Source organism: Dunckerocampus dactyliophorus, chromosome 2, assembly GCF_027744805.1.
Source record: "Dunckerocampus dactyliophorus isolate RoL2022-P2 chromosome 2, RoL_Ddac_1.1, whole genome shotgun sequence".
Taxonomy (NCBI): Eukaryota; Metazoa; Chordata; class Actinopteri; order Syngnathiformes; family Syngnathidae; genus Dunckerocampus; species Dunckerocampus dactyliophorus.
This window is the reverse complement of record NC_072820.1, coordinates 50,121,469-50,133,620: the sequence shown is the minus strand read 5'-3', so window position 1 is coordinate 50,133,620 and position 12,152 is coordinate 50,121,469. Positions and strand designations below refer to the sequence as shown.

Here is a 12,152-nt window from a genome sequence, read left to right as displayed (position 1 = left end):
GGAACCACGTGACACACCAAACCATAGAAGAAGAAGAAAGAAAGCACGCGCATAAGTCTGCCGACTTCTGTGTCAAACTAATGTGGCTCACACTGTACTTGAGTACCATCTAGTGGTTCAAAGGTGAATTACACCTCTCATGACCATTAATTTAAGATGTTGACGATTTTATTGATTATCGACGATAATTTAGCTCAATTATGGAACGTCCTACGTTTCCCTATGGATAACCCCTTAGACAAAAATGACACATTAATGGTTGTAGACCACCACAATGTATGCCGCTGGTTCATAACACTGTATGTACCACAAAAGTTGTCCAATGATAAGGTCCGCTCAAATGAACATCAAATCTAATTTCAATTAAATTTTGAGATACTCTTACAAAACCTGGGCCCTCATTTATAAAACCTCATCATCTACATACACAAGGAAAATAATTCTGATGTACAAAACCACTTTTATGCAATTTGCTCACATAAATCCCACTTTGTGCGCATGGCTGATTCCTGTGTCTGAAAAGCTTTCCCGCATACGCTTTTTAATGCACTGCTCTGCACTCCAAAAACATGTGTTTACGGCTATCAAATGAGCAAAGCTGTACCTGGAAAGCCTCTGTTTTATGTCTTTCAGGGATTTGCGGGATGAGCGTCGGGCGGCCACTGAGGTGACAACACAAGACACATTTCACAACTCCTCCTTCTGCACTTTCAGGTACAAGTAGCGGCTGGAGCTAAACACCCACTCTTCTCTGCGTATTTGCGTCCCAAGCCCTTGAATACCGCCAGGATGCGGATGGTGGCTCGGAGGACGCCCCACCGGAACAAAGCCTCCGGACCGGACGCGACCAGGTGATGCAGGAACGACCGCTCGCTGCTCCGCAGAAGCCGTGCGACTGCCGGCTGCATGCGATCCATGTTCTTCTGTCGGAAACCCTACGGAACACGACAAATGGTCATTTGTATAACGTTTTATTGTGCAGTCTGAGCAATGATTGTTTTAAATGGGCTGCAGTGGAAATTGCAGGGCGGACGGTTACAATTAGAAGAACAAAATCAAGTTTGTTGTAATATTACTGCATACGCCACAACAAGACCAGTGAAAAGTGAACGGAGTGAGGTTCCCTCGGCTGACATTAGCATAAAACATAGATATTGGTTCATATCAGTATCATTTTTTGGCAGATAATGAAATTGGCGAGTGGTGATGTCCCCCACACAGCAACAATCTTGCTAGCTAGTATGCCCTCAGTCTGGAATGATTATGATTCATGATGATTCATCAACTTTGCTTACAGTAGATATATGTTATATATTGTTTGGAATTAAGTTCTACATTCTTCCAGTTTTGAAAGCAAATGGTAAATTCTCAAAAATGACATTTATACTTGACGGCGCCAGCCATGACGAGCTAGCTCTCGCTGTTCAGTCTCGTTTCCGGAAGCGACATCATCGGTGTGACGCCTCTCAGATAAAAGCAGAGTAAACAAACTCTTCTCCAGGTAGATGGTGGACTTGGTCCAGTATATTTTTCATCAAAATAGCAGTCAGGCCAAAATGTTGTGTTGCTGCTGGGTGTTCACATTTTTTCTTTTCCAAAGAGACAACAATGGAACAAGAGACGGATGGACATGCCCACCTCGAGTTCTGTTCATTACCGTGATCATTTCACTGATGGCTACTATGAAGGAACACCTTTACAAGAAGCATTTGGTTTAAAATAAACACATTTTGAAAAAGGATGTTATTATTATTATTCAGCCGGTACACAGTGAAAAAAAAACTAAAAAACAAGAAGAACGACGTCAAAGTTAGCACAGAACAGAGTAAGTCATGTCTTGTTTACATAATGTCTTCTAAACACTATTCCATGGTAGCGACAAGGCTGTAAAGCATTATGTTATGTTATATAAACATCTTTTCACAGCCATATGCATGTTTAGTATGGAGAGCGGCTGCAACGGCGATGAAATATGAAAAAAATATAAAGTAGTATAACGACCATTTTACCCTCATTAAGAAGCCGATTTAAAAGAATAACTGACGGATAAGGAACTCCAGAGTCATTTGCACTTACTATTCTGTGTTTTGAAGGCGACCAATCTTCATCTCCATGTCTTAAGGCTTAAGTCCATGTTCTAAAAGTTCTCTATTTCATCTCCAAATGTTTCTGCCGCCTCAAAAACGACTGACACATGGCTCAAATTTTGGCTATAATCACTGTAAACATCCTCTGTCTCGTACACCGCCATGTTTGTGTAGCTGAGTGATTGCGACACTTCCGGAAATGAGACTGAACAGCGAGAGCTAGCTTGTCATGGCTGGCGACATCAAACATAAATATCATTTTTGTGAATTTACTCTTCGCTCTGAAAAATGGAACAATGCAGAACATAATTACAAACAATATATAACATATTCAAGCAAAGCTAATAAATCACGCCAGGGCCCCTTTCCATTGAAAATTCTCATAAAAAGTCATGAAAATATTACAATGAATCCATAGTTGTCATTATGTTTCCTCCTTACAGATTAAGGCAATTCATATACTGGACTGGAATGCCTTGACTAATCTGGTGGAAGCACCAGTGAGGGAACTACATCAATCATTGACTTGGCTAACAAAGATGATGCTGTTTTTCCAAGGCGCCTTATCAACAAAAAGGCTGCTGCGCTTCCACACGGCGTTTGGTAAACACGTCCTTCAGTTACAATGCCTTTGCCACGTGGGAATACAGCTTTACCTTGATGCAATATTGAACGCTGCCAGCAAAGTGCTGAATGACAAACAATGACTCGCAGTCGGTGGAGGCTGCAAAGAGCGAGTTGTCCTTGAGCTGCAACTTCAACTTGTCCAACAGCGCTCCGTCAGTCGATTGAGGGAGTCTATCACAAAATGCACACAGTCAGGAAAACATGTAATGTATTTCAGTGAAACTTTTTTTTTCTTTTCGCAGTTTTGTGCTTGTTACTTACTTGCTCTCCTCATCCAACACGGTGAAGAGACCATCACTGATCAGCTGAACGCAGCTGCTGTTGTCGATGTAGTCAAAGCTGTGACAGCTGATGCCCTCTGACACGTAATCTTCCTGCAAAACGCCCACGTTCCATCACATGTTCATCACGTAAGAAAGGCACTTTGCACACGCGTGGCACAGCCAGCCATGATCATTCCCTACTTGCTGAAGTTTGAAGATTTGCTGGTTCATGTAACAGTGAAGCTTCTCGTTGCTGTAGTTGATGCACAGCTGCTCGAATCCGTTTGTCTGCAGGTTCTCCAGGCCAAACAGATCAAGAACTCCAATGGACAAACACTGGAAAAAGACGCACGTAACGCGACATGCTGTGATCTAACCTAACTTAACATAACCTAACCTGAGCTAACATATCTTAACGTAATACCATAACACTGCATGCCGCAACGGAGTGTCGTAATGTAACATACCATAACATAACACCAGGTAAGATCATGTAACATGCCAAAATGTAACATAACATGCTATACCATAATGTAACATATCATAACACTACATGCCACAACATACTGCAATAATGTAACATACCATAACGCCAGGTATGATCATTTAACATGCCAAAATGCAACATAACATGCTATACCATAATGTAACATATCATAACACTACATGCCGCAACGTACTGCAATAAAGTAACATACCATAACGCCAGGTATGATCATTTAACATGCCAAAATGCAACATAACATGCTATACCATAATGTAACATATCATAACACTACATGCCACAACGTACTGCAATAATGTAACATACCATAACGCCAGGTATGATCATTTACTGTAACATGCCAAAATGTGACATAACATGCTATACCATAATGTAACATATCATAACACTACATGCCGCAGCGTACTGCAATAATGTAACATACCATGACATAACGCCAGGCAAGATCATGTAACATGCCATAACATAACATGCTATGCCATAATGTAACATACCATAACACTACATGCCACAACGCAGTGTCATAATGTAACATACCATAACATAACGCCAGGTAAGATCATGTAACATGCCAAAATGTAACATAACACGCCGTAACATAACATGCTATACCATAATGTAACATTTAATGTAAATGTAAGAAAACTATCTGATCACATTACGTGACATGCTATAATGTTAAGTGCTAACCATCCAACCAAAACATAAAACAAGAGCGTGTAACAAAGCGTAATGTAACATACCCTGCCGTGGAGGAGTATGCTATCAAGTAACGGAACGGTCTAAAATGTAAGTTAACATAACATGAGGTAATGCAACATAACGTAACATACGTAAAAACAGCGTGACGTAAAAGAACGTACTGTACCAAGGTCACATCAGTGAATTTCAAGTTTCAATCTGCAATGTGGATGAAACATATTGACTTGTGGGGCCTTGACCCTGTGACTTACGCAAACAGACTCCTCCATGTCACGCCTGTTGAGCAGAGCGTGGTTGATGTGAAGGACGATCCAGTCAAACAGAGCGCCGTATAAAGACTTTGCCATGGAGTCCCGCGCAGACGTGGCCTCCAAGCAAAAGGAATATTCATACACCTCCAGTTCCACGTGTGAAATTAAACGGAATGGTTTAGTCAGTACCTCCTGTAGTGTGTATTGTGAAAACACTGTGCCGTTGTCGCTGGAGGCTCTCCTCTCGGTCAGAGTCTTTATAAGCCGCTCCTTTTTCACCTGGAATGAAAAAGTCACCATATTACAGTATTTGTCGTGTTCTTCCGGCGGGAAAGGGTTTCGGGTGCAGTTCAGGCGCATCAGGCTAAGACCTCTGTCCAAACAGAGCATCTTTGGCATTTACATTTCCACATACCTTGAGAAGGTCCGACAATGTGGACAAAACGTCCGCCGGTCCAACCTCCAGAGCCTCGCTGTTCTCCGACAGAGTGAAGCTGACATTGCCCAAGAGCAAGATGGCGGAGAGGGTGGAAAATATGCTGCACGCAAACACACACACATTTTCAATCAATGTCATGTAAACTTCACGCTCATGTTTGTCAGCGCAAACCGTGGCAACATTTGCTCAACCTAACAAGCGATGGACATAAAGTGGCCCTCATGTGGTCCCTCAGCATCATAACCAACCTCAGCGGGCGGTTAACTTTGCAGCACACATGCTACATTTTTCTCCGGCTCGACCGGACGAGCTCGGACATGTCGCCCGCAGCAGGATAGACGGCAGAAACCGAATGGGGTGAAATGAGTCAGTATTTTGCTCCCACTGGGAGCACTAAGGTTTTTCTGAAGATGACTAGCTTTCCTGGTGCGCCTTCAACGTTTGGCTTTTATCAGCCTGATAGCGGGAAGCTGCAGGAGCTGAGTGGAGTTTCACGGTGTGTCGCTGGTCACACATACTGTTTCTTGGTGGAGGGCAGGAAGCCGACCATCTCCATGGCTTGATGAAGCCTCTTGTACGCCTGTCCCAGCTTCACCTCATCATCCATGTGGAGGTCTTCCTGAAGAACAAGGAGATGAGACCCTGTTTGGTTTCTTTCCGCAAGGTAACAAGTGCCAGACAGACGAGGTTGCTCTTTGGTCTTTTGAATGGCAACAATGTAAACAGGAAGAAGGTGTGACAAAAACAGAGTTAATAAACACAACGTGAAGCAAATTGTCCATAACCATAACATTATGTCATATAATGCAGCAAAGCATAATGTAACATAATGTACAAAAACATTAATCATACCGTAATATAGCATAACCTACACTACCCATCAAAAGTTTGGAGACATTTCATCATGTTATTGAATGGGAAAGTGTCTCCAAACTTTTGACGGGTAGTGTAGGTTATGCTATATTACGGTATGATAAATGTTTTTGTACAGTTTGGAGACATTTCCTCATGTTATTGAATAGGAAAGTGTCTCCAAACATTTGACTCATACCAGTGCTCTCCTTACTGCTATAACAACATCGGTTCTGTTGCTGCTGTGTTGTGCAATATACTTGATAACGTGGTCAAAGAGAGCTATGTTTTTTCCCCACTTTCTCATGCACTCCAAATCATTATGAAAGCTTTTTAAAAAGTGGTTATACACTACCAGTCAAAACTTTGGAGACACTTTCCCATTCAATAACATGATGAAATGTCTCCAAACTTTTGACTGCCAAACGTTTGACTGGCAGCAGTTTTCTCCTGACTGCCATTACAATATTGGTTCGGTTACTGCTGTGTTGTGCAGCAACCTTTTTTCTCTTGCCTGTGACGTTGACGGCCTGCCATAACTTTCCCTGAGCTCCCTTGCCAACAGACGTTCATTTTAAGAGGAAGGGAAAGTGCAAAAGGTTTGCCAGAGACATCACACCGGCTGCTCGGAGCGTGTGCCCAAATACTGTGCACCTTGCTGGGCCACAGCAGGTGGCTCCCCCCCTCTATACTCTGGTTCTCCTGATAGTAGTGATGTGCTAGTAGTCATGTCATGATGTTTCATTAGGACAAACCAACAGGTACAGTTGGTCAAATCCTCATTTGTTCCTGTCCTTCTTACCTCCAGGTGTGCACAAACTACACTTCAATTATATAACGTAATCAATCCACACGATCAATTTGATAAGACAAGAAATAGAAGTTAGGGGAGTTTTAAAAGGTCGTTTGATGCCTTGCTGTTGTGTGGAGATGCCCTTCTGTTGACCTTACAACATTTACCCTCACGGTCACACAGGTATCTTAGTGTGTGGGACTAAACCACATTCAAAGAACGCTAATTGATGGACAAAGTCGGCATTTAGTTTGAGTTCCCTGCCCTGCAACGGAGGGTACCTGCTTGAGGTAGAGGTAATCCTGAGGCGGCAACAGATGGAACTCCTCCTGCTCGTCTTTGGACGCTCCCACCAGCAGATAGTAGAAGACGTGGTAGTTCCTGCGGGGGTCAGAGGTCACCGTGCATGGTTAGCCACCACTGTTATTGACAAAACACTTGACTGAGAAGACATCAAAGTGTGGTTATTGTAACGTCCGATGAGCCAACAGGTTTTATGACACCTGCGCTGGGTTTCACTCTTACCTCTCCCGCTTATCTCTGTCAACCAGGCGGCACGTTTCAAGTAGGTACGTCTTGATAACCGCCCTGGAGAGACACGACCATTAGCACTTCGCTTGAGAACGTGATTGCTGTCAGCATCCAAAGCCACTTACCCTCGAATCACGCCGCTCTCCAGGTAGTTGAGCTGGATAAATTTCCCAAAGCGACTGGAGTTGTCGTTCTCTTGTGTCTTTGCGTTGCCAAAAGCCTGTTTGAGACACAAGCCAACTTTTTTCAGCCAAGAACAACAGAAAAAAGCCAAGCAGTGTCACTCTGAAGAGTAAGGTTAGGAAAAACACACCATTGTCGATGGGTGCTGCTGTTTTGGTTAGCAACAGAGTTAACAGTTGCCTTTCAAATGTCCAATGGAGACTATGAACACTGCACACAAAACTGAACACATGCAGGTTACAGTAGGGATCGGTCACACAAAAGACACAACCTACAACTGACCACGTGATTACATCAGTGGTTCTCAACGGGTCTTTGCTTGAGAAAAAAAAGAAATAATTACGCAGTGTCTGTGAATGCACCTCACATTCTTGTCTGCGCTAGGCTTGCTAGGTTGCCACGTTCCTGGGCGACTGTCAAGTTTGAGTGCACGGGAGAGGAAGGATGTGGAGTGTGAGACTTATCGTGCCAGCAGTCTGACACACAGCTGCAGATATCCGCTGGAGAAAAGCGTGCCATAACGAGACAGCGTCTCAGCGCTGCAGCTCAGGTAGGCCCTGTGAAATCTGTTTTATATTTTCCCCAAATCCTGTTTTATTTTTTTCCAATTTCCGTTTTTTTCCTGTTTTCATTTTTTAGAATTCCGTTTTTGTTTTTTACATTTGACAATTATTTTACCAGCATAGTGTGTGTGCTTCTTGGGTTAGTGAATAAAACGTCCATTAATGAAATACAAATGCCTGCTGTGTCACGGTGCGGGGATCTCGCACGGGAAGTGCTGCTCTAACTGCTGATTTTTATACTTGGGACTGTCAATAAATCACTATTGCGTTGAAGAAAGTTTGTTAGTCCTATCCGAAAAGTATTTTTTTATTGCACGCCCAAGGGAAACACGTGCCCACACCAATGTTCCTTCTCCTCACAATGGCAGCGTTTCATTCACATGTCAATGTCCGCCAGATTCTACCTTTTAACGGTAAATTCGTTTTCACTGGACAATTCCACGATTCCATCAACGCGGAAATCATAGGGCCCTACTCAAGTTGCATTGAAAGCAGCCCCCTCAAACATTATATGAAAAGTCTGAGTCATTGCGGGGTGAGGATGGGTCCTGCAGCCAAACCAGTTGAGAACCACTAGATCACATAAGCACACGACTGTGCAGGAAAATGCAGGAAGTAAGTAGATGTTATGGCGCCTGCAGTAAGAACCTAATGTTTAGCTCACACAGGAAGAACACACACGCACACGATCGAGCTTCTGCTCTGCTGACTTCAGATCAGCTTCCTTTTCCAACCGTTGAGACATTCCCCCAAAGGAGGCCCGCCGTCGTTCCTCATTCCAGCACGAGCATTGCTGAGGGTCGTGTCTTAACAGGCCACAGCCATCACGCAGAATAGTGCGCTCATAACTCGCTGGAAGGTACACTGCTCAGTCTCCTGAACGTTTCATTAGCTTCTCTGTCATGAATCCATAGACGGATAGGCGGGAATAAAAAAAAGGAGGGGGAGGAAGAGGGAATATGTGGTGTTTATGGCGAATGAGACAAGGATTCGGCTGAAAGACGACACTCAAGTGATGTAATCCTAATATTAAAAAATACAGTAAATGGAGATTGAAGCGCCTTTTGAAGGTCATGCCGCAGCATCTCAATAGGATTCAGGTCAGGACTTGGACTAGGCCACTCCAAAGTCTTCATCCATTCAGAGGTGGACTTGCTGGTGTGTTTTGGATCATTGTCCTGCTGCACAACCCAAGTTGCTTTCAGCTTGAGGTCACCAACAGATGGCCGGACATTCTCCTTCAGCAGAATGAACATGAAAATTTGTGGATAATGGCCCTCACTGTGGTTGGCTGGAGTCCCAAAGCTTTAGAAATGGCTTTATAACCTTTTAGATGTCAATTAATCTCGTGGCAATCCATTTTTCCACACAGGGCCATGTAGCTTTGGATTTTTTTTTCTCCCTTAATAATAAAACGTTTCATTGAAAAAACGCATTTTGTGTTGAGTTGTGTTGTCATTGACTAACATTTAAATTTGTCAGATTATCTGCAACATTTACAGTAACTGTGACAAACATGCAAAAAACAACGAAATCATGAAGGGGGCAAACACGTGTGTATCTGTGCCATTGGGAAGAAGTAAAGTCATGTCTGTATTGTCACAAGAGAAACTACCTTACATTGAAGATTCTGGGAATTTGTGTGCGTGTTTGTTTTGTTTTTAAGTGGAAGTAAGAAATGAATGGTTCCGTTTTCTGTATTTCCAAACTAAACTGTGTGTGATGAAATGAAAATGAAACCTAACAGGTGTCCGTGCAGCTTTCCAACCATATATATTTCTGATGATCAAATGCTTTCTGATATGAAAGCAGCCTAAGTGATAACTTTTGGCCCGCTTCTGGTAGCTAGCAGCAGATCATGTGACCGTTTCATTCAAGGATACATATGTTTTCGTAGCCAAATAAATAGGTAAGGGCAAGTCATGGTTCCCACTGAAGACTTGACTCATCATGGTGCGTCACACATTGGCCCAATGCATTATTCTTTTGGCCTTCAAAGTAAAGCTCCAATGTTCCATTCTGGAAGTTCTGCACCAACCAGGCAGATCTTAATTTGGACAATAGTGCCGAGCTGTGTGTTTGTGGCTCAATGGAATTCATTTTTGTGAGGATTCCCTTTGTCCTGATGACTCACAAGCCCGCCGCTCACTTGGCTTGTGCACGGCGCTGCATTGTGTTGTGCTTTGGGAGAGCTGAGCTAACCTGGAGTGGGAATGCGCGGCAGCAGGGCGTTGTCTCGGCGCTAACACGTGTCACAACAGGCTCGGTCGGGTTTGTCAAGTTCTCATCTTCCGCCGTCATTGCCGCCAACACACGGATTTCCTGCTACTTCGTTTGAAGGCTACTCTACCACACGGTGTACAGTATGTTTGTATGCATATAACGTATGTACCTACAGGTCGATACTGTATGTGCACGCCAAAGCAACAGGGGGCTCTCTTAGCTGTGATCATTTTACCCAATGAAAAGGCACAACAGCAACAACAATGGCCGCTCAGGAAGTGACCATTACTGAATCAACTTTTTACCCCCCAAAAAAGGCCTTCCATTTCAATTGAAATAGATAATAGATCACAGAGCGATATCAACTTAAAAAAATAAAAAGAATCATGAACTTTTTAACAAAGAATTTCAATCCATAACAGATCACAGCCTGACGAGACAAAAGTTGGACTTTTTGGAAGGTGTGCGTCCCGTTACATCTGGCGTTTCCGAAAAAGAACATCATAGCAAGAGTAAAATATGGTGGTGGTAGTGTGATGGTCTTCAGGACCTGGAAGACTTGCTGTGATAAATGGAAGCATGAATTCTGCTGAAGGAGAATGTTGGTGACCTCAAGCTGACAGCAACTTGGGTTGTGCAGCAGCACAATGATCCAAAACACACCAGCAAGTCCACCTCTGAATGGATGAAGACTTTGGAGTGGTCTAGTCCAAGTCCTGACCTGAATCCTATTGAGATGCTGTGGAATGACCTTCAAAAGGCGCTTCATGCTGGAAAAGCCTCCAATGTGGCTGAATGACAACAATTCTACAAAGATGAGACTCATTGCAAGTTATGGCAAACGCTTGATTGCAGTTGTTGCTGCTAAGGGGGCCCAACCACTTATTAGCTTTAGGGGGCCATCACTTTTTCCACACAGGGCCATGTAGCTTTGGATGTTTTTCCTCCTTTAATAATAGTCTCATTTAAAAACCGCATAAAGTGTTGACTTGCCATAGAGACAAGGCAGCCAGCATCACATGACCTCCTACCTCAAGCACGGGGCTGGCTCCCAGGACGGTGCGCTCCATGCCGCTGGAGTACGTCTGCTGGCTGAGCGCCGTCAGGCAGTGGACGAGATAGCCGCCGCTTTCCGTCTTCCCGGATCCGCTTTGGCCGGACATGACGATGCACTGGTCAGCCTTCCGGTTCAGCATGGCTCTGTAGGCCAGGTCGGCCATGGCGAATATGTGCGGGCTGAGCTTGCCCAGTGGCTGATTCTCGTACATCTTGACATACTTGGGGTTGTAGTACAAGGGCAGGAACTTGTTGGGGTTCAGCGCCAGGAGGATGTTGCGGGCGTACGTGTAGATTTTGTGCTTCTGGAAGCGTTGGCGTAAAGCCTCCAAGATGGAGTCCTCGGTCACAGTGGAGAGGTTGCACAGATCAGCATAGGCCTCTTCACTGGTTTCCACTCGGCCACCTCCATTCGTGGCCTCCTCCAGGATGAAGTAGTATCCCCGGCTCTCAGGGTGCCACTTCTGGGCTTCTTTGGGCCACAGCAGGACACGCTCCAGAGGGAAGTCGCCAGCCTCCAGCTTCAGCTTCTCCTCGCAGCCGCTCTTCCTCACCTCCAGCAGGCTGTACGCCCTGTCACCATCCAGCCCCAGAGTGACCACTGCGTTGGAGATGACTGCCCCGGCAGTGTCCCCCGCGCTGATCTGAAGTGGGCAGTAGGCAGGCGCCGCCTGGGGCAGCCTGTGGGAGATCTGCACGACACGGGCCTCTCCATCGGAAGTGCTCATCCTGATAGAAGGGAAGAAAACCTCAGCGAGATCCAACTGGACATAACAATCTAATAAAAGCAACACCTGGACTTCATTTAAGAGCTGCTGCCTCCTTATATAAATCAATGGGAGGGTCGGGGGGCAGGAAACATGTCAAATTGACTGCTGATTAACTGTATTTTGCAGCAATTGAAGCAAAATTTCGTGCACTACTTGACGCTGTTGACACCCAGAAGAACAACATTGGTTCTATCGCATGCAAACTCCTGTATGCAACATTATTCTGACCAACATATTTCAATAATGTTTACACATTCATATTTAAAAAAATCATACAAAAATAACAATTAATTGATGGCTACTTATG

At 44.3% G+C, this 12,152-nt stretch overlaps 1 protein-coding gene across 5 annotated transcripts in view; it reads right to left on the bottom strand.

Moving 5' to 3' along the window:
* The window catches only part of myo9b (myosin IXb), a 41,085-nt gene that overhangs the window by 27,839 nt on the left and 1,094 nt on the right, over window positions 1-12,152 (bottom strand). For all 5 annotated transcript variants that reach the window (XM_054762350.1, XM_054762339.1, XM_054762360.1 and 2 more), the window contains exons 2-14: window positions 11,051-11,804; window positions 7,176-7,270; window positions 7,045-7,107; window positions 6,801-6,900; window positions 5,393-5,493; window positions 4,851-4,974; window positions 4,625-4,714; window positions 4,436-4,552; window positions 3,179-3,313; window positions 2,976-3,088; window positions 2,744-2,885; window positions 746-935; window positions 605-662 (exon numbers count right to left, since the gene is read on the bottom strand). In XM_054762350.1, coding sequence (XP_054618325.1) covers window positions 605-662; window positions 746-935; window positions 2,744-2,885; window positions 2,976-3,088; window positions 3,179-3,313; window positions 4,436-4,552; window positions 4,625-4,714; window positions 4,851-4,974; window positions 5,393-5,493; window positions 6,801-6,900; window positions 7,045-7,107; window positions 7,176-7,270; window positions 11,051-11,803 — 2,081 coding nt within the window. In that variant the 5' untranslated portion in view covers window position 11,804. The remainder of the gene's footprint in view (window positions 1-604; window positions 663-745; window positions 936-2,743; window positions 2,886-2,975; window positions 3,089-3,178; window positions 3,314-4,435; window positions 4,553-4,624; window positions 4,715-4,850; window positions 4,975-5,392; window positions 5,494-6,800; window positions 6,901-7,044; window positions 7,108-7,175; window positions 7,271-11,050; window positions 11,805-12,152) is intronic.